Below are 25,809 nucleotides of genomic sequence, written 5' to 3'. Positions count from 1 at the left end.
AAGCAAAGTTGTCAAAGCATTGGAGTAGAAAATGTTATTGTCATTATATATCCAGCCTTATTTATTCTTAATTTAATCACACTGCCTGACCTAAAGGCTGCCTCTGCAATGTTCAGTGACTGAGAAAAATAATCTCCTTGGAAATGTCAATATCTCTTTTAAAACGATCATTTTCTATAGTGAATCGGCATGGGTGACCTTCTGGCTTTTAAACTCAACTATCAAAAACATACTTAAGCAAATTTAAATCAATTAAATTCCACGCTGTCCATTTATATGCCACAGATAATGAGATCTGTATGGTTAAAAGTATGAGATCCTTTTTCAATATTTCAAATGGAGGTTGTGAAATAAAAATTATTTGCTTGTCTTCTTTGGAAAAAGTACTGACCTGGAAAAAGATTTTAGAATAATTTAACATAGGGGAATGACTTAGGTTTTATTTATTTATATATTAATTTAAAAGTCCTTATAAGTATAAAACCTTGACACAGACCTGGACCAAAGCAATACTTTGACTTTCCCTATGAGTTACTATGAGTGACAAACTTATACACTTATATACTATAAGTATTTAATGTATAATCAAAACAGGGTACATGTTTGTCATGTGATATACGTATGCAGCTAGAAGGTTTGATCTGGTCTTAGGCCTTAGTGCTAAACCAGCCCTTTCACACCAAAGAAGGGAGGAACACAACAGCTTTTTTGTCAGAATAGTAGACCGCAATGAATCCATAAGAACAGCTAGGGATAGGTTGGAAGATTAATAGATCTCAATGAATATTAGGAGGGAATTAGGTACGACAGACGTGTATTGGGTTTGACACTATTTTGACACTTTGACTGACACTATTTTGTCAATCCTGCTCTAATTAATTCACAATCTTTGTGCTTGGCAAAATACTTAACTTCCTCATTAGTTCTATGTTTTAAATTCCAAATTCTGTCTTTCATTTAAACCTGTTAACAATTTAAATAACTATAAAACACTGATTGCATGAAAGCAATATTGGTTGGTGACTTGTAAGAAAAACTATGGACTGTTAGCCCATATAAAAGCAGGCACAAAGTGTTACTGCTGTGAAAGCCTCCACAATGACATGATTTGTTTGCCCATTAGGAAGTTTGTGCAAACAAGGCTGTACCTCCGAGCTAATCCTTTATTGATGTAACAGTTTAAATAAATACTTCAACAAGGACCTTATTGCTTTATGAACATTAACATTTGATTACCTAGTAGTAAAATAGCTCATATTCTAAACTGCTAAAATGTAAACCAGATTGTATTTGGTAGTTTTACTGAAATGTTATGTTAAGTTCAAATTGCGCATTATCAGCTTTCATCCAAATTTTAAGAATTCATGGTGCAACGAATTATTCTACTTGCATTTCTAAAGATTTGAAATGAGCTCTATGTAAATTACATTTAAAATCATAAAGAATCACAGTCCTCCAATTTTTCTGCCATGGTGAGGTTTTTTTTTTTTTTTTTTTTTGTGGTTTTTAGATTTATTTATTTATTATGTTTTTGTTCTGTACATTTACAGTGCAGCACTGCCAAAAATGCTCTCGGAAGATTGCGTACATTCACATGGTGCAATCCTGAAACATTAATGCGCTTCCCAGTCTCTGTCCACTTCCAGTTGACTAAGCAGTCTTCCTGCATGCCTTCAGGATCCCCTGTCATGTTGCGTAAATAATAAAGGTTATTACTACTATTTGTGGAGCGTAAAATGAGCACTAGAGAGCGGCCGAGATGGAGGTAAAGTGAGTCTACTGCACAGTCGCCAGCAGATGTTCCTAGGCAAATCTGACTGGCAACATTTAGCTGGTTTCCATGGCGACCGCATCCTAATTACGGAACCTATGCTTTCTCCTGACAAGATGGAGATGTGGATGTGTTTGTGCTCTTTCCTCCCTGGCTGTCCTGCCTTTCCCTGCAAGAGATGCACTGATGAGGACTGCTATAGTTCTTACTACAAAATACCACCTCTGTACAACGGAGTGGAATGACAGTGAAGAAGCTGCTCTGTTTAAACAGACTGCCCCCCCTTCCCCCACTTGCTCTCCATCACTAATACCCCATGTGACTCGGGGTGAACGCCATTGGCTGACACCGTCAAGGCATCTATCCAATCGTAAAACAGTAAGACTTAAACACTCATATAAACATAAGCAAAGCTGCACGCTTATTCTTTGGACTCAAATCATATTCCAGCGAAGGGATGCCTGGTCCTGCTGCACATGGCTAAATTGAATTCCATTTTCATTAAAGAGCTCTGCCCGGGACCATCTGCCACTCGTCTACTCAGACATTGCCCTCAGACATTGCCATCTTTTATTGTCTCATACCGAATTCCATAAATATGTGACTATTGGGGAAAACGCCATGGACCTGAAGCAATCATGTGAGTAGATTAAATGTCTTTACAAAGACTCCCTTTAGAAAATGTTTGCAGTATCCTTATGTTATTTTCTTTGTTTTAAGTGGGGTTTTATTTGCGGCCATGTTCTAATGTGATGTAAATAAATGACCAATAGAAATAACAAAAGCTATGTGTGTATGATTTATTTTTCTAACCTTGATGTAAAAGGTGCCGTTTCAAAGGAAGGAAATTTCAAAGGAATGAAAAAAAAGCATGAACTTGAATAAAGTTTATGCTCAGATATTAAAGTTACAATTTGAAAATTGAAGTGTGGAATGTTTTCTCATTTCTTGTAGAGCTGCACCTGTAGGTGTATTTTGATGTAGTTCCTTTTGTAGATTCTCATTTTAAACCATGTGCATGCATTCACACATTTTATGCATTTCTATAAATGAATAAAACAAGGTAAATCCTTAAAAGATAACATCATAATGATGATTAAACAGAAGTATTCTGTGTATTGTGACATTCTTTGCTTGAATGCAGCAAGGTTTTTCTAGGTGTTTTTAGACTTTCCTTAATCACTTGCCATGACATCGTGTTTCAAACAGTCATTATGAATCAAGTGTCTGCTTTGTTTGCTATGTTATGGATATGTATTTTGGCACTGTTGTCTGTCTGTGTTTCAGTAAAGCTGAACAATGACTGTCATTCAGGATTGTACTCACAATTCCCAGCACACATGGTTACATGTCATTGTGAGTGGTTGCAATCTGGATGTCTGTGGCCGTGGGGAAACGAACATCACCTTTGCAATGTGTGTTCGGTATAGACGTTACTCCTCCTCCTTGATACATTTGGAATGTATTTAATCTATATTCATGTAAAATATCAATTTATTTGAGCAGTGTGGTTCACTGGATGAAAATGCAGCAGTGCAGTCTGTTTAAAGCATCTGTTACAGATTGATGAATTTTATTAATATTTTTTAAAAGCACAATCTTTACAGTCCTATCAAGGAATAGTGCGTTTGCTAGGTGTTCACGTTTAGTTTCTCTGTGCACAGAAGCTTTGAGTGTGATTCAGCCAGGGACAAAACATTGCCAATTCAGAGCACTCGCCCGCTGGCTCAGTGAACTGAAGCAGGCTATTTATAGCCCTTTCTCTGCATTCATTTTTTTCCTTCACAAAGTTCATTTGTTGTTTTCCCACTAAATGAGATAACACGAATGTCACCCAGTCTCCTGTATGGGTTTTGCAGTGCATAATTCTCTACAGTAAAAAGCCATATTCCTGGTTTAATGGTCTGTATGAGCATGCCTTACCTCAGTCTGAACTGTGGGGCACTGGGATTCATGCCATTAGCTTTTCAATACCCTTAGAAAATGTCTATAGACATTCGCAGTTGATCGATAGACTGACCTAAAAAATTATATTCTCTGATAGTAATTATTTTTATGTTAAAGCTGTCACATTAGCTTACTCCTAATAGTGTAATTCTAATATGAATTTCAAGACTGATTTTATTGATGCACATTAAAGTGTATGATGGCTTGCTGACTATTTTAAAAATATATATTTTAGGCCATGATGAAATAACATTGTCATGGAGTTTGTGATTTAGCCTAACAGGAGTATGCTGGAATCATGTACACAAAAATATAGGGTATTTGTTTTTGTTTACGTGAGATCTTTGCCTGTGCTTGTATGTGCCAAAAATAATAACCCAAATTTAATTTAATTTTGTGGAAAACATGTTCTAGCCTTAGGGAATTCCCTCCACAAACCATAACAGAGCCGTGCACGCCATTTTCAAATAACCCCTGAATTCCATCAGGAATATAATCATACATCCTCACACTGTGCAAGAATATTACAAACCTGGCACAAGTTTTGTAAATAAAGAAACTGAGAAGGAAAGATCTTTTTAATGTTTTATGAGGAGGTAGCTACAAAGTAATTTAGAACTCTTTTTATTTGGATACTCTTAGACGAAAATGTCCTTGTTGCTTTTGTAGAGAATCCTAAGGAAAAAACTGAACTTTAACAGCAGGTTGAATTTGTCCTGAATTTGTGTCAGGTGAACTTATTTATCTATTGTGATGACTTGATAGTAATTCATTTCATGTTCTTGTGTAGTAGGCTTTTTTAAATGAGACTGAAGAAAACAAATATTTCAACAGACAACTGTAAGGGATATAGAAACACTTAAAATGTCACATCAGGAAAATTCTTTCTGAAAGAAAGGGTTCTTTCATTTTTATATTACATCAACAACATTTACAGTTGTAATTTTTTTCAAATGAAAATACATAATACAAAAGAGTATATCTGTGTGTTTGTGTTCATTCATGAAATAGTCTAAGCTAGTGCATTCAAGACTGTGATCTGATTTCATGCATAGACGCATTGTACTGCATTCCAAACTTCTTGCTTCTTGGGCAGATTGGTTTGTTCCACTGCATTTTATTTTCTGTACAATAGGTCTCCAAAATAAGGTAGGTATTTCCAGGAGTGTACAGTTTAAAACGGGAGAATGGATAGATTCTTGGATAGACGGATGCTAAATAACAGGCCTTTTATATTGAGGAATGACTGCATTCAGTAAAGTTCAGATGTATTTTTAAGTCTCCCTACTAATCCATTATGTGCTGTCTGTGACGTTTTCTGGTGCTTTGTGAATGGCACTGTTGACCTTAGAAACAGTGATGGCAGCAGTGCGTGGAGATGTATGCGCTTTTAAAACTGTACATCAGTTGCAATTTCTTGACAGCTTTGTTAGGTAAATATTTGCCTAGTACAAACAAGCTTCTATAAATAACTAGACATTTAGGTTTCAGATAGAGGGGGGAAAACATGGAGGTAATATTTAACAGTCACTGATTAATTCAACACAATGCTTGCCAACCGAGGAAGGCAACTAGGCGGTGGGGTGTGGAGAAGACAAACACTGTTACCTGGGATTAAGATGGGAGAAGAAAAGGAATACAATCTTTAAGCAGATAAATAATTTTCAATTAGATTCCTGGTCAGAAAAATAATAAGGCTCATCAAAACAGCAATTTAATCCATTAAATCCTTTTCAGGCATAACCTTTAAAAAGCAGCAGTAATAAAAATAACAAGAACAATAATAAATTCCCCTTTTCTTAATGCATTATCTCTTACCTTTCTGTACTTGTACTTTTCTTGGTTCAAAAATAAAGAGCATATTTTTAAGAGTAGTTTAAGATTGCTGTCAAACTACTGATTTAAGAATACAAACTATACCATGTGATGTATTCGTACAATTGGAAAGAGTATCTACTAACAACCTAGCTAGAACACTGGACTAAATATTGCCCCTAATAGTCTTATGTCCTAATAATAAAGATCCTCTATATTAGAAGTCATATTGCTTGCCTGATTTTCTGCCTATCTTTGAAACACTGGCAGTTAGCACCTTGTTACAACACAATGTGAATCTTCATCACCAGAAGTGCACTACATTCACTGATTGTGAGTCATAGAAGGACTAGGCAAAGCAGCTTTTGTCATGCCACCTGCTTTTGAGAAATTGGGTCAGTGCTTCACGCCACTTGGCGCTGTTTGAGCCTTGTCATCATGCATGTCGTGTATGCATGCACAAACTCATCTGAGCAAAATGATGCATCATGGAGCTCGACACACATATCTTATGCACCCTCCATAATACCCCGTCTGCAGCACTGAAGAAATGCACTTCGATAATACAGATAACGGACTGTGATCAGTAGTCCAGTGTGATGGTTTGTGTTTTATGACTTGAATGTCTGCGTTTCTAATGCTGTGAATTCGTATCAGTCTCTAGAAATATAAATGTTCCGTCTTAGAGCTTCAGATTTGTTGGTGATTTAGTAGTGCGCTGGTGTAAGCGAGCTTCAAAGAACCTCAACATAATACAAACAGCAGTGTGGTTGAACCTGACCTATTTGTTTATTGTGTTTTTAATACAAGAACATAATTCAGTAATGACATATTCACAGCACATTATATTGCGCTGACTGGTTACCATTCCAGTTGACTCTTCAGCATCCTTTGGAATAACGAGGTCCATATTGCCTCGTCACTGATAACCTTGTCTGTTATGTATTGGACCTGCCCCGTCTGTAGTTTGGTTTGGTTTTATGCTTTGTAAATCTCTTCGGCAGACTATCACCATTGCCTGTTGTCTTCTCTTTTTTTTATTTTTAGCAGAAAGGGAGAGGTAATTATAGCAATGTATAAAATGTAAATGTCTGAAATGTATAAATAGAGAGAAGGGCACTGGCTGATTTCCATTTGATACATTCAGAAGTGGTTTGAAGTTCAAAGACTTAAAGATATTGAAAGGCAATTTCATATAATAATGGGTCAAGCAATTTTAAATGGCGAGACAGAAGAGTCTTTTATGGAGAATACAACAATGAAGGGAGACTTTTGCAGAGACCGAACGGCAGTAATCCAGGGACTAACAGTTGTTACAGCTGTGGGTTGATCTGTATTTCAGTTCATTTGTATACATCATGTTTTTAGCAGTTTGTCGTGTATAAAGTAAGAATGTTTGATATGAGGAGTCTGTTAAAGCCAGGGCTGATCCACTCATCTCAGCCTCGGTTTGTATGTGCTATGTTGATTCTGGTACTCAACTCCACTCAGTTCTCTCATACCAACACAGCTGTGTATCATTTCATTGCTGTGTTCACATTGAATGTGATCAACAGCTCTTAAGTTACTCAAATGTATTATGCACAAAAGAACAAGTATTTATATCCCTGTTATGGTTTCAGACAATCTGGTCTTAAGCCTTAAGAAAGGATTTGGCCATACACTGTGACTGGGCAGGGTAGTGATTATACGTCTGCATAATGATTTTAGATTTAGGAAAAAGACTTTTGGGATAATTGATAATAAATATTCCTGAAGCAGTGTTACTCGTTTGAACTGCATTTATGCTTTCAAGTTGAAGGCCTTGCTGCATCACTTCCATGACCAGATTTGATTTGAAATTAGGCGTGGGTGTGGGTGAAGGGGGGTACACTAGTCTAGTGTTTACTTAATTACAGTTGAACATAAATATCTTCTTATGGGGAAATGCAAATTGGACCTTTATTGGGGCAAATGAGATTTTTTTTTTAAATACTTTGTGGAGAGAGAAACACTCCCCAAGATTTCCCTTTTAAAATCGCATGAACCTTAATAGCAAAGCCAGAATTAAAATGCAGACGAGTTATTAATGCAGTGTGAATAAAGCCTCTGGCAGACCACTTGCCATCACTTCACCTACTCTAAATGTTCAGAAGTATCCTCTTGCAAGCAGATGCATCCTCTCGCCCTGGGAGCTGAAGGACTCGCTTGCATTTGAATACTAATATTTTAAATAGAAAAGGTTCAATAGGTTGTGGTCAGCTCAAACAGAAATGTCTTCACGTAAAAATAAAATGCATACCAATAATGTAAGCTTATAGGGTACCAGGAGTCATACTTTGAATTTAAATTAAAATGCAAGAGAATTTCAGCTTTTGTAAAGTCTGTCAATTATTTTGCTGCAAAACAATTTCTCTTAAATGTCATGAAAGAGGCAATAGAGGCTGGGTAGTTTGTGAATCGGGCCTCGTTGGGTGTTACGCAGACGGACAAGAATGCAATCAGATGTATTTTCTTTGGGTGGTTGATATATTGTGGTACAATGATAATCCAATAGATCAGTTTCCATTGACCTTTTTTGGGGGAGGGAAGGCAAGTTTTACTTCAGTTGATTTTGAATTGTTATGTGGGCTGAGTAACTGCTGAGTTCTTTATTCCGATTCTGTTACTATTGGGAAATGTGACATACGGAACAGTCTCTGAATAAACCCTTTCATACACGGGACCTCATTTTCTGAATGTGTTGCTCAACAGACAAATTATAACAAATGTACTGTTTATACTGACAGAAACATTAAGCAAGGTGGATCAGAACTCTGGAGGGAAATAAATGCTGCCAGAAAGACAAAGATTCAGTTATACTGATTTTGTTATGGAGCAATTTTAGTAGAGTTGTCCGCCATGTAAAATATATTTAATGAAAGAAATCTTGCCTGTGAGCTTGCTCTAACACGAACACACAGGAAAAGTCAGGTGCCGTGCATCATCAGGTCTTGTTAAAAAGAATAGAAACAGGAAAACTAAGGTTAAAAAAAATAAAAGAATCCAATAAAGGTTACTGCTGTTTCCGTTTCAGATGTTTTGAACACGTTGCTGTATCGACTGGGTGCATGTGATGACAGTGACATCTGTTTAGGAGAGCTGTGCAACACTGGTGTCAGATAGGATATTGATGTTGGTCCCCTGCTGTACAGCTGTAATGATGAGTTCCTTCACCATTTAAATTAAGAAAAGATATTGCTGCCTATTTTTTTTAAAAAAAAGCAATGATGTTTTTGGTTAATAAATACAGCAAAAGACTGAGAAACAACCTGGATTGTTCCAGATGACTGCTTAATGATTTGTCAGTATTTCGCAGCCTACGTAGGCTAAATTATAACCCATGCTAGTCAGTGCGAACGTGGAGTTTTTCTGTCCCATCATCCTCATTATTAACAAAAACTAAGAGACAAACAAAATAAACTAATTGTGTATAATGCCAGAATAAGAAATATCATTACAGTTTCCACAGTTATGAATTCTATCTCCCCAGTTGTTTAGAACTGCTGGTGTGTCTATATCTCTTTGCCCTGGGAGAAGGGTTCTGGTTAATAGACTAAAACTGACGATTATCCCCGGAAAAGTTCATCAGTATTCAAGTCTACGTCCTGCTGCAGACTCTTCGCAGGCTCATCTATCACCCGTCACCGAGTGTGGTTAATTTTCCACAGCTATAATTAAGCATATTTGTTTGTGCCTGTCAGGCTGTGCAAATATTCAGCAGAGGTAATTATTTTCAGAATGGTTATTTATCCATTTTGATTAGTGCAAGATCTTTAATGTTACCTTGTAGATGTGTAAGTGGCTAAACTGTTCAGATTAATACAAATGGCCTTCTGTTCGAGTGATCGCTTACCATTCAGAATAGAGCCAACCGGGACTGAAGGGACTCATTTTAGGAAAACGTTGTACCCTTTTATGTTCTCCTATAACAGCAATCCAGTATCGAATTTACAGTAGCTCATACGTTGGTCATGTTTGATCAAATACAAGCCAATGAAATGAGTTGTTGGTTGAAGCTTCCGTTTCACTGTAATTCCGTGCATGCAGGATCGTGGAGAGCTGTTCTTTGCCTTTTAGTTGAAAGCTAGCTCTAAAGCTAACCCATTTGTGGTGCTAATCCGCAGTTTTAAAGTGTGCAATTTCTCTCTTGCTTTTTGTGATAGATCAGAGTGTTAAATCCCACTCCCCCAGGGAAGAAAGCATGCTTCTGTTGTCTTCCAACAACTTTTGAGAGCTCATGGACTCATGCTGTCTAGTAAGGCTGTGGACTATTATGTTTCCACACATTTGCCGTGTTTTGGGATGAATATAATTGAAGCCACCGTGTTATGAAATGTTTGTGTTGGATACTGGAAGAGCAAATGTTGTGCTGCATACAAGACTTGAATGTGCCTGACTGTCATCCTTGATGATTCCAGGGAACTTGCACTCACAGTAATAGCACAATACTGAAATATCCAGGTTGTTAGATGTATGTATGTATATATGACAGACTAGACATTTTGTATGTTATTGATGGGTTTTACATGTTAATAATAACCTGTTTGTTGTTCTGAAGGTATGTCTGGAAAAACAAAACAATTAAAAAAAATTATATGTAAGTTGTAATGGAAAACAAAAAACTGATCATAATCAAATATCGGAAACTTATTTGGGGCAATTATGAAATGGGATTATAAAGGCTGTTGAACTGTGTGCATGACAGTGTATGGTAGAGATTGCGTGTACAGCAGCAGTGAAATCATAATCCAGTGTGCATACATTGATAAATGTGCTTGTGCTCTACAAAGTGCCGCACTTGTGAATGCAGTGGCTTGGATAAAATTAAATGCAAAGGCCACAATACGATAGACATAACAGTGCAGTGATAAAGAAGACTATAATATTTCCCCATTACCTTCTCATGTAGCAGAACATGCACACAGCATGTATAAATATATTAAATAAGTGCACAAGGTAGATGTACCACAATCAAAGTACATTAACTGTCAGAGATGCACAATCATGGGTTGTCATGGTAGCATTTGATTTTTAAGGTGTGCTGTATATTGGTGGGGTGTTATCAGGCTAAATGAGTCAAGACTAGAATTCAATTGAATTTTGATGTTTGTAACCACTCAAGGGTTCTCGACTCCTGACTCATTTAGCTTTAGTGGGTCACATAGATGCATGCGCTTGTTTATTTTTATATAAACTACATTACAAAATATAGTGTAGTGGCACTTTAATGTTAAAGTGGTTTAGTTTGTTGTTTTTAAAGAGAGACTCTTATATGGACCATGTTGCTTGTATTTAATATATGCAGAATATCAATCCTTTTTATTTATAGATATATTTGTAATGAAAGAAATGCTGCACCTTGACTGCAGTAGCAATGACTTTTGACCGGTTTTCTGGAACTAATCATGGAGGAGTACCTCATTCTGCCTTCTCACAGCTGTCTTTCACACAGTCACACCATCTTTGCCTCATAGCTTTCAGGCTTCTTCCGTGTAAGATTTCTAAAGTACTTTTGTGCCGCATCTGCCTTATTTAGGGAACATGTACATTTCTGTCTTGTGCTTTTCACTTTCCTCTGCAAATGGGGGAAGTGGAATGGAGGCTCTCCATTGCAGCAAAGCTCTTTGAGCTGATGGTCTCTTAGCAGCATGTTATTTTCAAGGGATGATGAGAAGAAAAAGCTTTTGTCTTTAGACGGTTTTGCAGCGGAGCGTTGCGAGAGGCCTCAGGGAGGGTTTGATGAATTCATATTCATGTGCATTGAGAGGGAAGGCAGCATTGCAGAACCGAATGTTTGCCTGAGCCACTTGAGCATGAATCTCCTCAGCTCCTGTAAGTCACGCTGATATGCACTGCTCCTTCAAGTCCCCACATCTATTATAATACTACAGTAGGCCATCCCTGATCAAAGTATTGAAGAGCTCTGACTGAATCCTGTCCAACCGATCCTTCATCTTTCATCACTTTGAGTCCTTTGATTGGATGTGGTTCTGAATTTCCCTTTGATTTGCACTTCCACTTTTTAGCAAGGATACATAGTGAGTACTACAGGATCAGGCTAATATGGATTTATCTTACGTATTTTTCCAGGAGCTCAGTCTGCATGGAGCTCACAGTGCGGCATGAGGCTGAGGTTGATTAATTTTGCATCACGCTGATGATACAGCAAACAGCAATCGGTTGGTGCCATGCAGACTTACAATCATACAACACACCACGCAGTCTTTTAATTGGCAAAAGCAGCAAAAACTGTAGAAGAAAATAGACATTAAATTATGTTCACGACAAATTGCATATTTGACTTAAATAAATAAAGGAAATGGCATTTAGACATTTTACATTGAATTACTGAGAAAAACTCCGTCCCACTGACTGTCCACATAACTGATTTTCTAAAGTCTGTTTGGTCTGAAAGCGGCTGCTAAGGAGCTATGAATTGTAATGGCCAATAATAATATTTGAGTGATAACGAATAACATATGGCCATGGGACAAAAAAGTCTCCATGGCAACACTTGTTTACATACAGATTCTGCTAGTGTCTCTCTAAAGCAGTTGCTCTTTTATGACAGTGTTGGTACAGGAGTCAATTTATATGGGCTGTGTTTACCACAGTGACCAGTCACACTCAACAGGTGAATGGCTAGTACTGGCAATCTGTTGTGCTTTGAGCTCACAACTGTATCTGCTGCACAGTCAATGTGAAGGAATAACTCCACTAATCTTGTTTGAACTGGTGGTGGAGTTGTCTCTGCCAGGAGGCTGGCCAACAACAGGATCAGCTAATGGGTTATTGTTGCTGTTCATTCTCTCTATACAAAAGCACAGACAGGGTTCTGTCTGCATCACTTAATATTTTGGTGTTTTTTGTAGCTATAGATAAAATGAGAAGTAAGAAACTAAAATAGAAAATAAACTATAATTACTTAGGTATCAGTTTCCATGTTTGTTTTTCCATCCCATGTAAGGCTGGACTGACTTTTCAAGTTTTGCTTGCGAGATGTACAGTAAACACATGTACAATCATTGGGAGTGATTGTGTTAAAAAAAAAAAAGTGGCAATCACTCCCTATAAAACTATTACCTAAAAGTAATGACCTATATATCTGCAGCGTTCTCTGTTATCAATCATCTGAGTTTAGTTAATCAAGATGTTTTGACTTTTGCAATATAAATTCTTCCAAAGATGGTTTATTAATAATAATAATAATAATAATAATAATTGTTATTATTTTTCGATAATGAAAGTCCTGAGGTTTATACATATTCAAACTACTGTCTAAAATTACTGTTTTCCTCAGAACAACGGGTTTAGTGAGGTTGAAGGGTGATTCAATTGCTAATCCCTCTTCAACCATTAGAGCATCCATCCATTTCGGTTTTGTTTAACATTTGACTTATATAATAAGGTACATAATAAAGAATGAAAATATCAGTGTGCATACTAAATCCAGCTAATACATTGTGGATTAAGAGGATTCAGGCTTGTTTCTTGACCGTAAAACATTAATTTCCCCTTGCAATCTGAAAACGTGTGAGTGCAGCAGAAGGTCCGGTGTCCAGTGTCTGTCACAGCTGTTGCCCAGTGGTCTCCATGGGAGAGGGTCACTGAGCGGAAAAATAAACCCAGAGAATTCTGTCACCAAGGATCTTTTGTTCCTGCACACATTTTAAGATTGTTTGCATGTTAAGAAGGGCTGTTAATAATCTCGTCTTCCCCTTCTGTGTGATTTATTTGGCCGATTTGTTCTTGGTCGGGATCTACTTTATAGTACATCTTTGTATGATCAGAGCATTTGTTACTGATTTCCAGTTTAAGAAGGTCTTATGGTTCACATCAGTTTTATTCAGTGCAGTATAATGTCTAGTACTTAATTCTCTGCTTATTGTTGAGCTGTAACTCCCGGTTTTATGTATAATCCTTCAGTAAATCCAGATTTTTCAGCTCAGTAATGTTTTTCCTCAGACAATGTGTAATTCCTCTTTTCTTAGTTAAGCAGCTTCTGTATTCCTCATACTGGATGGCTTCTTTCTCTTTCGGTGAACCAGTTAGCCTACATCTGTAATATGTCAAAATAGTAATATTATTATCCTTTGATCTCCACCTGGCTTGAGTGTGTATGTAATCATATGTAATGACATATTTGTTTGCTCATTTTAAACATTTCATTAGAAATTAATTCTATAATGTATTGCTCTGATATTGTTTTTGTTATGGGTTTGGCATCAACTCAAAATATATTGTGAATAAATGTGGTAAAGACCGTCAGACTGACTGACCATCATTCACTGCTTCCCTGTGTAAACCAAAAGGTAACAATCCCCTTTATTAAATAAATAATTGTCATCCATGCTCAATTACCCATAGAGCTGTATGTACAAAAATGGAGTGTATTTTTCATGAACGTTTTGCTTGATAGGCTTTTGCAGAGATGGAATTTCCCCAGTGCAATTGTGAGGTTATTGCCCTGTGGCTTTTGCAGAAGTCCACGAAGAATTAATTATTTGGTCTAGACAGGGAAACCCTCTTCTCCAAACAGACATAGAGACTCACAGTGAGCCCTTTTAAACCTGTAAGAGGGTTAAATTATTTTAAATATGAATTATTAATTTTGCACAAAATTATAATCCATGCATTTTATTGACCAGATTTAGATAATCCGAATGATACTTCAATACTAATTACCATTGACAGAGAGAAGATGCAAATGAAAAACATCCTTTAGGGGTATTTATTGGGTTGTCAAAAAGGCTGGATAAAACGCTATGGGGCAGTTCATTTACATGTGTAAAAATAAATACAGAACATGTGAAATAGCATCCTTCTTCTAGCCACGTATGACACATAGTTGACTTGATTTCAGCCATGTACTGTAGGACTCCAAGCAAAAAATAATGAATATGAGATGTCTAAAATACTCAGGATTACTAATCCTTCTTATGTTGAAATGCACCTGCTATTGGACATGAATGTTTTAATAGCTTTGCTCCTGCTCTATCTTACGATGAAATAGAAGCCAGATGGTGTGATGGTTCACGTTGGACAGGACCCAGTGTTTGTTTATTTGAAACTACAGAAAATATCAACTTTAAATTTCCAACATTGCATTTGTTATTTCCGTTAGTCCTGATTAAGAGTTTGAGTTTAAAGTCTGGTATTCTTGTCACATGAACATTAGCAATCTGGGATTGCAGGCAATTCTTATTTTCCACTACTTGTAAAAATACCTATTTAAACCATGCTACATTTAATTTCCTCGGCACAGGCACGCCGCACCTCCTCCCCTTATGCATAGAGAGAGTTTCGGTGAGTGATATTACAAAGTTGATGTGCACTAGGCATCCTTATTTTGTTGCTCTGGGAAGCGCACTTTGATGAAGATTAGAACTGGAGAAGATGGCAGCTTAAAGTCTTAATCACAGTGGAGCTTAAATACTAAAAATTGAAGGAATTGCTCCGAGTTTCTATACAGAAAAAAAGCTTTCCGAGTTTGTCCTCTGTTCCTCTACCATCAAGGTTGCTCACAAGAAACCATTAATTGATGACTGTAATTTAGCTTGTTTGGGTGGAGTATACATTTACCTGTATCACAGCTTCCCACATTGGAATTGATTGACCTTAGTTGAGAATGCAATGATTTGTGTCCACTGTGGTGTCAGTGAACATCAAGTCTGCATTTTCAAACAAATGCTATTAAGTGCTGTGATTTTGTGATTTATTTATTTTTTTTTTATATTGACTTAAAACAGGCAAGATCTAAACTTGATTAAGCAGTGACATTGACCTTTAGGTCAGTTTAAATTAAATGTAGTCTAATTGAGTTTTAAGAGTTTTAATCTTATGAAAATTTAAAAGGCCTTAATGAAAACTTCCACAGACCTATCACTACAGATTCTCATAGCAGTTATCCCATTGAAAAAGTGTTGCTAATCAACTTGACTTACCCCCTGTTCTTATTACACACTTATAATACGGTTTGATTAATGTGCCTTCACTCTCTCTAGTAGCCCTTCACTTAATTCATAATGTTCTGTTTGACGATGTGATAAAACGTAAGTGCATATTTATATCAGACTGGATCCACAGCCTACTGATGACCGCAAACAACCATGATTAAAATCTATTTTCTCCAAGCTATCATGGTTGCACTGCTACACAATTATGATGTTCTACTTTGCATGCTAGACCCCGCTTGTGTGGCAGTTACATTGCTGTGGCTTGATCGTCAGATTGAGATTTCTGTCCAAATCTTGTGTAATCTGCTCATTCATTTACCCATGAGTTTTGGCAGTGCCTTAAATATAATCCAATCAGGTGTATGACCGAAGATTGTAAAGCTGCTAAGTCTTTGTTTTTATTCTTTAAATATTTGTATTTGTGAATCTTAAGCTATATCTTGCTGTGCTGTGCTGTAGCTTGACTCTGTATGGTGTTACATGGAGATACTATTGGACACATATTCAGATCCTTCTTCTCTCTTCATGAAGCAAATAAGTATTCTGTCCATGACCAGAACAGAGCACAGGAGGAATGCTGCTTTATTCTATGCATGCGTCTCTCTTCTTCATCCACTCAAAATTAATTGAATTTCCACACATCACTCTTTCCTCCCTGTATAGCAGAAACATCAGATTTTCTCATTTCATTCTGTCTTTTCTTTTCACAAAATAGACAAAATGAAAGTAATTCAGAAAGGTCAGACCCCCTGAGTCTGAAACATCCATAATAATACACTGGGAAAACTTGAGGCATAGTAATGAGGAACTGGGAAGGAGAGCATGTTGATGAGACTCCAGCACAATTAGTGGACATGTAGTGCTGCCAAAATAAAGTGTGAGGAAATAACTAATTGACTAAATTGCTGTATTGCTAACCTAAAGATAGACACCCTAATTATGGAAGGTATATTACAATACTGAGTGGGTCTAGGTGACACTGTTTATTTTTATTTACACATTGACTTGCATTTACAATTGGTTTGGCGTGAAATTAATTAAATTATTTACCGTAGACTGATTTGTTCTTTTTTATACTTTGACAGCAGAACCCAGCTTTTCTGTTTTTCCATTCTTCAAAATGTTTGAATATAGCTGTACATTGATGTATGCATTTCATTATAAGCAAATTAACATGTTTAAAATAGATTTAAAAGCAAAAATGCCTTAGCTATTTGCAACTGCAGATATTGATATGTGTATTTGTTTGATATATTCAAGGTTTCCATGCTATTGATGGAGCTGTGAAAACCTATTTTCCCCCCATTAACTTTAATACATTAAGTAATGTTGATGGATAAAGGAAGCAGACTCCCAAGACTTCTTATAGCACCTTGAGTCCCTTTTGTTCTCGCTGTACATAAGATCCAGCAGCTAAAATAGCACCGAGACTGGATGCCTTTTACAAATAAAGATAATTGAAAGCAAGGTATTGAAAAACAACAATGGTGGTCTCTGAAAGAGTCTTTATGGTCCCTCCATCATTTCAGTTTAAGGATTGTCTGTTTTTTTTCTCTTATTCCAACTGAATTTTATTTGGTTTCTTTCAAGACATGTACATGAAATGTGGTGGCAAAAAAAAAAGTCTTGCAAATCAATGTTGTATTGTGATTCTCTTAATATCTATAAATTAGTTCTTAAAGTTAAATGTCTTTTTTTCAGGCATTGAACTAAAAACTAAACCCATCTTTTCCTGTTTGTAGGTTATGCAGGTGGTGAAGGAGCAGATCATGAGAGCGTTGAACACAAAGCCTAATTCGCTGGACCAGTTTAAAAGTAAACTGCAGAACCTGAGTTACACCGAGATCCTGAAACTCCGCCAGTCTGAGAGGATGAACCAGGAGGACTTCCAGTCTCGGCCGATTGTGTGAGCACTGCCGTCACCTCGGTTTCTTACTTGCATGTGTACAGGACAAGAAAGACTTGATGGTCCTTTACGGTTGTAAAATCAGTCAACTATATGAAATTTCACATGAATGCCTGAGCCTACATTTTGTAATGAGAAACATATCAGTTAATTGTCATAGTTTGAAATGTAGTATTTCACGTGCAAAACATCCATCTAAAATGAACTATTTATGAAAAAAGATTTTAACTGATTTGCTTCTAAAATCATCAATATTCTTTTTACTACTTCCAGTAAAAGAAAGGCAGGTGATCATGGATTTTTAGTTCATGAAACTGATCGAAGGTCCAGTCTATTAACATACTCATTCATATGACTGGCATGTGAACACAAGGTCTTTAAGTTATTTAATTTATTTTATTATAAATACTAAACATTTGCTCTAGGCATGATTTTAAAATCTAATGATTCATGTCCATTATGATCAAATTTCTTTTAAATGTGTTTTAAATACTCTGTTATAGCTGACATTTCTTTTAAAGTGTTTTTTGGGAAAGGGGAAAAAAAACAGCATTGTAAGCTCCATTAAAGCATTAACAAGCTGCTAATTACAAAGAGCTGCAACTGTGGCATTTAACCTGTTGTAAGAACACAAATTAGCCAGTAAAGTATGTCCTGTTTTTTCAGTTGACCATTTTAAATGATAATTTGAAGCCCCTAAAGTAGCTTTAATTGGTATAATTAATGATGAAGCACTAAGCAGATGTTAAGTTTAATAATTAAGGATGTGATTGTGAAAAAGGTGGAAATGCTCAGGCTTACAATCGCTGCTTAAAAGCTAATGAAGTAATTCAGTTAATCAGTCCTTTCAATGTGTTCATGTTGACTGTATCATCTGATGAGTTTTAGTTTGTATCCTTTGTTTACACAATCAGTAGTCAGTTCCCTTTATTACATCTACTGCTTAAGAGAAAAACAGCATTTCCTAATGTACTAGGTTGGGGAAGAGCTTGTCTGTTGTGCGTGGCTCTCGGGGCTGTGAACAGCGATCTCTGAACGCCTTCTGCTCCCCAGGGAGCTGAGGGAAAAGATCCAGCCTGAGATCATGGAGCTGATCAAACAGCAGAGGCTGAACCGGCTCTGTGAAGGAACGTGCTTCAGGAAGATCAGCAGCCGGCGGCGACAAGGTAGGGTCCCCTTGGCACACACTGTATACACAGACGCACTCGCACAGACGCACTCTTTCTCTCTCTTTCGGTCAGGTGTAGATATATTGAGGAAGAGGGTGAGTTTTTTCCTTTTTTTTTTTAGTTGCTAACTTAATACATATACCCCAAATGCCCTTTCAGTTTTGAGACAAGTTCTAACTGCTTTGGCTTGGAAGGCTTCCTCATGTTTTTGCCAGTTGATTGGCTATCCTGTTCCGGAGTTTGGAGTGAGTTAGACCTTGTGGAGAACATGCTGTTTCAATGCTGACAGCTGTCCAGTAGGGTCACACACATGTCCAAATGACAAACAAAATCCTGAGTTTCCAATTTGAGGCCTTAAATGTCTGGGTATTAAGATTTCTGTCCAAGATTTCTGGCATAATTTCTTTCTGATGTGCTGCCATGACTCACACCAAAGCGCCCTGGATAGATTCCCTCCCGGTTTGTTGTTACCCTGTGTCTAGTGTGCCTGTATGTATTTGACTGAGTAGCTGCTTTGAGTCCTGTGCATTGTAGTACCAGAGGTTTAGGGCAGCATTTGTATAGATTAAAGCAGACCACAGGAAGTGTTATTTATCAACTGAAGGTAGTAGAGGACTCTCTATAGCAGTAAAATGCTCCCCTGCAAGTACACCACGATTGTAATTTGTTAATATATTTTGTGCTTTATTTAAAACCAACCCATCTTGCTACAGACTGCAAAGTGTAATGCAGTATACATAGCCTGTCTCTTTAAACATATCTGGTATGCAGTAGCTGCTGTCTATCCAGATATTGCTGTGAACCCCCTTTGAAAGAGCCTCTTTTCTTCAGAGCTGTCTTTCAAGATGATGAAATTAAGTCTGCTAAGCAACTGAACTCAATCCAGCTCAATTTGTTTTTATACATGCCATCAACACCAATGAATTAATGAGGAGAATTAAAATGAATTCACTTGCGTTGCTCACTTAGGATGAATAATGTTGTTTTAAAGCACTCTCATAAATGATGGTAATGGTTCTTTGTTTTTCACAAATGTTCTCATTGTAAGAGATAATAAAGCCTGCTGTCCCTTATATAGAGGTCTGTTTTATAGCAGTAGGATGAGACCAAACTACTTTCATTATAATTAAAAATGGGACACTTGAGAGAGTCTTTTTTTATCTTTAAACTTTTGTTAAGGATTAGTCTTCCCTGCAGGAAGCTCGACTTATATTGACCTTTATTTTACCCTCGTTGTTCCCAGGAGGATTTGCAGTGTTTTTAATACTGCCATATTCATATAAAAAGTCAAATAAAGGCTTATAATACACCTATATCTGTACAGAGATATCTTTTAGCTACAGTCATAAAATATTTATATGATACACATAATTCCAGCTATGATTAATGCATCAGGAATATTGTGCCGTGTTTGTGATTTAACCGTTTGGTAAATTATTCCATTTAACGCAGAACTGTGAAAATCTGAAAACCATTTCTTCTCCTTTGAATTTTCTGGGGAGTTGGAGAGCGATAAAGGCTTTGCACTTCAAATTTGAGTGTTTGGGGATCTTTCAGTCTAATATCCTTTTTCACACTTGCTAGCAGAAGTTGAATTATTTCGGCTAGAACCCACTTGGAACCGTTATCAGTTTGCCGGTTTAAATTAGCACTTTTCACAGTCAGAAAGGATTAAATTATCCAGAGACCATACTTTCCTTTGCCCTCCATTCCTTACCTTCCCAGTCTCTCTACTGGATTTGTGTTTTACATGTATTTACGTCATACCAGCCACACATGTTCTACTTCTTGTTTATCTCCTTGTTATTTTAATGAAAACATCTAAGGGGCTTTAATGATTATTTAACATACATTTAGTCAAGTAGGATTTTGTATTTGTTTTTACCTTTAAAAAAATCCCTGTGCAAAGGTACTGTGCAAAGGTTTTAGGCAGGTGTGAAAAAAGTAAGAATGCTTTCAAAAATAGACATGTTAATAGATTATATTTATCAATTAACTAAATGCAAAGTGAGTGAACAGAAGAAAAATCCACATCAAAACAATATTTGGTGTGACCACCCTTTGCCTTCAAAACAGCATCAATTCTTCTAGGTACACTTGCACACAGTTTTTGAAGGAACTCGGCAGGTAGGTTGGCCCAAACATCTTGGAGAACTAACCACAGTTCTTCTGTGGATTTAAGCGCCTCAGTTGCTTCTCTCTCTTCATGTAATCCCAGACAGACTCGATGTTGTTGAGATCAGGGCTCTGTGGGGGCCACACCATCACTTCCAGGACTCCTTGTTCTTCTTTACGCTAAAGATAGTTCTTAATGACTGTCACTGGATGTTTGGGGTCATTGTCATGCTGCAGAATAAATTGGGGGCCAATCAGATGCCTCCCTGATGGTATTGCATGATGGATAAGTATCTGCATGTACTTCTCAGCATTGAGGAGACCATTCATTCTGACCAAATCCCCAACTCCATTTGCAGCAATGCAGCCCCAAACTTGCAAGGAACCTCCACCATGCTTCACTGTTGCCTGCAGACACTCATTCGTGTACCGCTCTCCAGCTCTTCAGCAAACAAACTGCCTTCTGCTACAGCCAAATATTTCAAATGTTGACTCATCAGTCCAGAGCACCTGCTGCCATTTTTCTGCAGCCCAGTTCCTGTGTTTTCGTACATAGTTGAGTTGCTTGGCCTTGTTGCCATGTCGGAGGTATGGCTTTTTGGCCACAAGTCTTCCATGAAGGCCACTTCTGACCAGACTTCTCCAGACAGTAGATGGGTGTACCAGGGTCCCACTGTTTTCTGCCAATTCTGAGCTGATGGCACTGCTGGACATCTTCCGATTGCGAAGGGAAGTAAGCATGATGTGTCTCATCTGCTGCAGTAAGTTTCCTTGGCCGACCACTGTGTCTACGGTCCTCAATGTTGCCCGTTTCTTTGTGCTTCTTCAAAAGAGCTTGGACAGCACATCTGGAAACCCTGTCTGCCTGGGAGAGACCTTGCTGATGCAGTAGAACTACCTCCTGTCTTGTTGCTGTGCTCAGTCTTGCCATGGTGTATGACTTGACAGTAAACTGTCTTCAGCGACCTCACCTTGTTAGCTGAGTTTGGCTGTTCCTCACCCAGTTTTATTCCTCCTACACGGCTGTTTCTGTTTCAGTTAATGATTGTGTTTCAACCTACATATTGAATTGATGATCATTAGCACCTGTTTGGTATAATTGTTTAATCAAACACCTGACTATATGCCTACAAAATACCTGACTTTGTACAAGTGTATCTAGAAGAATTGATGCTGTTTTGAAATATAATCTATTAACATGTCTAGTAAGCATTCTTACTTTAGAGCATTTTATCACACCTGCCTAAAACTTTCGCACAGTACTGTATACCTGAAAACCTTCATCGTGTAGCTGACCAAGGTTATGGGCGCCTATTTTGTAGTCAGTCCTGAAGAGTTTATTTGATGTTGTTTCAGAAAGTAAAGGAAATTCATAAGAGAAGCGAGCGTCCAGGTAGGAGAGATGGTGGATAAAGGAGCACAAAGCATGTGATTACTGCTTTTTTGCACACACAAGTACTGCTGTAAACACTACCTTTATTTTTTTGAATCTGCTCTGTACATTACAGCCACATCCCACTCTCCAGTTAGCAAGGGCACTTTGTCTGGCATATACAATTCCCTCAGAGGAGCAAACTGAATTTCCCCTCCGTGTGCGGGCTTAATCTACTCGTGCACTTCACAGTATATTAATTACTTTTACATTTTCCTCTGTGTGTGAATGGTAAATTGCACTTTTTTTTTTAAAAAGAATTTCTGTACAAGGCTTTCAAGCTTGATTTGTCTTCCAATGCAGCAGTCCAATACCCTGACCTGTGTGGAATTCTTCTCTTAACACCCATGAATTGCATTGTATGGACTGTGTGCTGCTGAATGCTTGTGCTGTCACACTTTTATTGTATCAGTTTAAACCTTTACTCACAATGCCTTTGTATTTGGTATATATACACATTTTCAAAGCTATCTACTGACATTTTATGCCTTAAACAGAGATGTGGTACTAAGCTGAGGACAGTATAGTCCTTCCTGTTTCTGTGAAATGCAAGTGCTCTTGACATTGGTATGATGTACTGTAAAGCAATATCATAAGCTGGTTGTGGCTTACCAACCTCCAAGACATGGTATAGTAAAAATAGTCTTTAGTCTGCCTTGCTGGCATAGCAATAGTGATATGCTTAAACTGTGTGCAGATTGATGCATTAATATTTCCTAATCTTAGCGAAATGTAGGACAGCACAGGCTTAGGTAGGGAGCATATTTCTTCCACACTAATACCTTTCAGAGGCAGCTTTGCCGGAGATGCTTTCATGCATTAATGGAAAATGCCATTTCGGGATGTGGCTCTCTGAACCTGCGCGTCTCTGTGCTGTTCTCAAGTATTGCTTTGTGATCTACAGACCCAGCTTTGAGCTGCCTTTTGTCACTCTGTTACTTATTATACAGCTTATACCACTAGCTTGGCAGAACACACTGCCAATCATATTACAATAGTAACTACGTCAGTATGATTACTTCATACCCAAACCTATACTGACACTCAGTGTACTTTTTAAGATGTTATGGTTATGGTACTCTTTTATGAACATTTGTTGTATTCTATCTTTCAAAATTCGACTGCTGAATTAAATTCATCCAGGCTGAAAATAATACAAAATGTGTACTTTTCTTAGAATCTTCTCTGTTCCAAAACATTTCCCAAAAGTTTTTTTCCTTCACTGCTTCTATTTTAATGGAATTTATCCAGAGGTCAGAGTTATGAGATGTGGCAGCTCTCCCCCTCATGCTTTTATGCTCATGTTCATCTGAAGTGCCAGTAACATGACTGGCTTGCCAAGCTGAGTTGTCCCTGAATGTTTTTCTTGAAGTGAGGAGTTGTCATTGCTGATTCACTCAGTGTCTGTGTCCCAGAGATGCATACTAATTTCACTGGCCTCGCTGTGGAAACTTGATTGACACATAGCTACCAACACTGCTTCTGAGAAAATGGAGATGGGGACTTCCTTTGATTTAATGTGTGCAACGGTTTGTACAGAAGGAGAGCCCTGACTGTTAAATCAATGTAGTCAGTATACAGTACTTATCCATTTTCATAATTCCTCTAAGACAACAATGAAAGATGTTTTTTCAGTAGGATAAATCAGGTTTTTAATCTAAGATTTGCATATATAGTTGTATTCTATACTAAAAATAAATGTGACATTCAATCATTACCATTTGTTTCATGCAAGAGAAAAGGCATCTTAGTCTAGTTACACCTCATTTTGTAGTACCTGGGAGCACACTTAATTTAGTGGCTTGGTAGAAATGTCTAGTTCCTGGCCACAAGCAGTAGCTGTACAATGTAGAAGGCTTCAGACCCCCTAAAGGTATATGCCAATCCGAACTGCCAAGAATCTGTTTTGAGCAATTAGGCCTTGGATGGATCTGATCTTCAGCAAGCCAGCAATCAGTCCTGCTCCATGTCAGAAACACGTCGGCTCCTCTCGCTCTCAGCTGCCTTGGCACCTCTGAGAACGACAGGCATGGCTCTAAGGAAGAACATATGCCCAGTCAGGAAAAACCACCGCAGCTGCTCCCTGGCACAGATAATCTGACACTGAAGTCCAGGCAGTCACCACAGAGTGAATATGACACAGCAGGACAGTTCTCAGCATATCCTTTTGGCGTCTTTCTCAGTAGAAGTTTACGCCTTTCACTTTCAACTTTCATGTACACATCATTACATCATATACTGCAGCCATTACATTATTACTGAGGTTTTAAATGCTTTGTTTGGTCAATCCTTTTAGTTGTTTTAATGTTATTTTCTCCAATTTAATGTTTTCTACAGACAAGTTCTGGTATTGCCGTCTGTCTCCGAATCATAAGGTCCTGCATTATGGAGACTTGGAGGAGAGCCCCCAGGGTGAAGTGCCCCATGATTCCCTGCAGGAAAAATGTGAGTATCTCTCTGGGTCTTGTACGTACAAGTGCATGGTCACCCCGGGCAAGAGCTCAAAGACTCCTTTTGCTCCAGAGTCACTAAGGCCACTGCTTAGGACTCTCCCCATGTGCACTGCAGTGACATTTCTCAAATATATGTGCTATTAATTGGAAATCCTCCCCACAGTGCTCTGTAAATCCCCGGTTTAGATCTGGGCTCTCCGCCATGGGCTCCACAGCCCGTGCCAGGAGGACTTGGAAAGCTCATTACAGTGAAGGTCACATTCTGTAGAACAAGATCAGATGAGTTCTTAGCTTGTGATGAGAAACTGACAGACGTGATAAAACAAACGGACTTTGGTCATTCACTCGCAGAATCAACCTGGACATAACGTGTGTCTGGTTAGTCACAGAGTTAATTTTCCTCAAAACTGTTTTTTTTCCCTCCAGTAGTAGAAACATCTGCAACATGGGAGTGATCTATAAAAACTGCTCAAAACAAATCTTTGTATACATTTCAAGCAAGGTGTGCTATAAAGGATGCCCATAAGTTCATGCTGAATATCTCTGGCATGCAAAGCAGGTAGAAAGTACTGTAGCCCATCTTCTATTGGGCTCATCTTTACTGAAGCATGGTACATGAAGCAATTATATTACCCAGCAGCAGCCATAGCAGGGGGTGACTAATGACTGGTTAGCAGGTATGGAAGTTATAATTGTATGAAAAGGAGTTCACAATTTCCACATTTTATCAGTCATCATCTGCAATTAATTTACTGCAATATCAAGTGTTAATTAATGATATGTTTCTTCCTGCAGAATTCCCTGTACCATTAACATGATTGCCTATCTCTAATGAGAAGTTCCCTATCCTCTTCTCATGGCATTTATTTTACAGCTGGTGACTCCCCAAAGTAATTGTAGATAACCTTTTCCATATTTCAAACAAAATCCTTTAGAATTGGTTATATTTTAGTTAAACCTAGAAAGTTGCGGTGTGAAATACTATACCAAGAAAGGCTGTGTTACTTCTTAGATTACATGGTTTTCCTTTCTTTCCCCTCTCCTACAGTACCAGTGGCTGATATCAAAGCTGTTGTGACTGGAAAAGAGTGCCCCCACATGAAGGAAAAAGGAGCTCTCAAACAGAACAAGGTGAGACTTGTCCCATGCTGCTCCTGTCATATGGTCTTTGTGCTTCCTCAGCTTCCCATGTTAGTGTAGCTCTTCTTCGAACCAAAGCAAGCA

The 25,809-nt window shown here is 37.8% G+C and overlaps 1 protein-coding gene across 7 annotated transcripts in view; it reads left to right on the top strand.

The window, feature by feature from the left end:
* Window positions 1–25,809, top strand: part of elmo1 (engulfment and cell motility 1 (ced-12 homolog, C. elegans)) — a 115,154-nt gene that overhangs the window by 85,716 nt on the left and 3,629 nt on the right. For all 7 annotated transcript variants that reach the window (XM_066715754.1, XM_066715752.1, XM_066715753.1 and 4 more), the window contains 4 exons: window positions 17,253–17,416; window positions 18,470–18,582; window positions 24,470–24,577; window positions 25,634–25,716. In XM_066715754.1, coding sequence (XP_066571851.1) covers window positions 17,253–17,416; window positions 18,470–18,582; window positions 24,470–24,577; window positions 25,634–25,716 — 468 coding nt within the window. The remainder of the gene's footprint in view (window positions 1–17,252; window positions 17,417–18,469; window positions 18,583–24,469; window positions 24,578–25,633; window positions 25,717–25,809) is intronic.

Source organism: Amia ocellicauda, chromosome 10, assembly GCF_036373705.1.
Source record: "Amia ocellicauda isolate fAmiCal2 chromosome 10, fAmiCal2.hap1, whole genome shotgun sequence".
NCBI lineage: Eukaryota > Metazoa > Chordata > Actinopteri > Amiiformes > Amiidae > Amia > Amia ocellicauda.
This window is presented reverse-complemented; position numbering and strand designations above follow the sequence as displayed.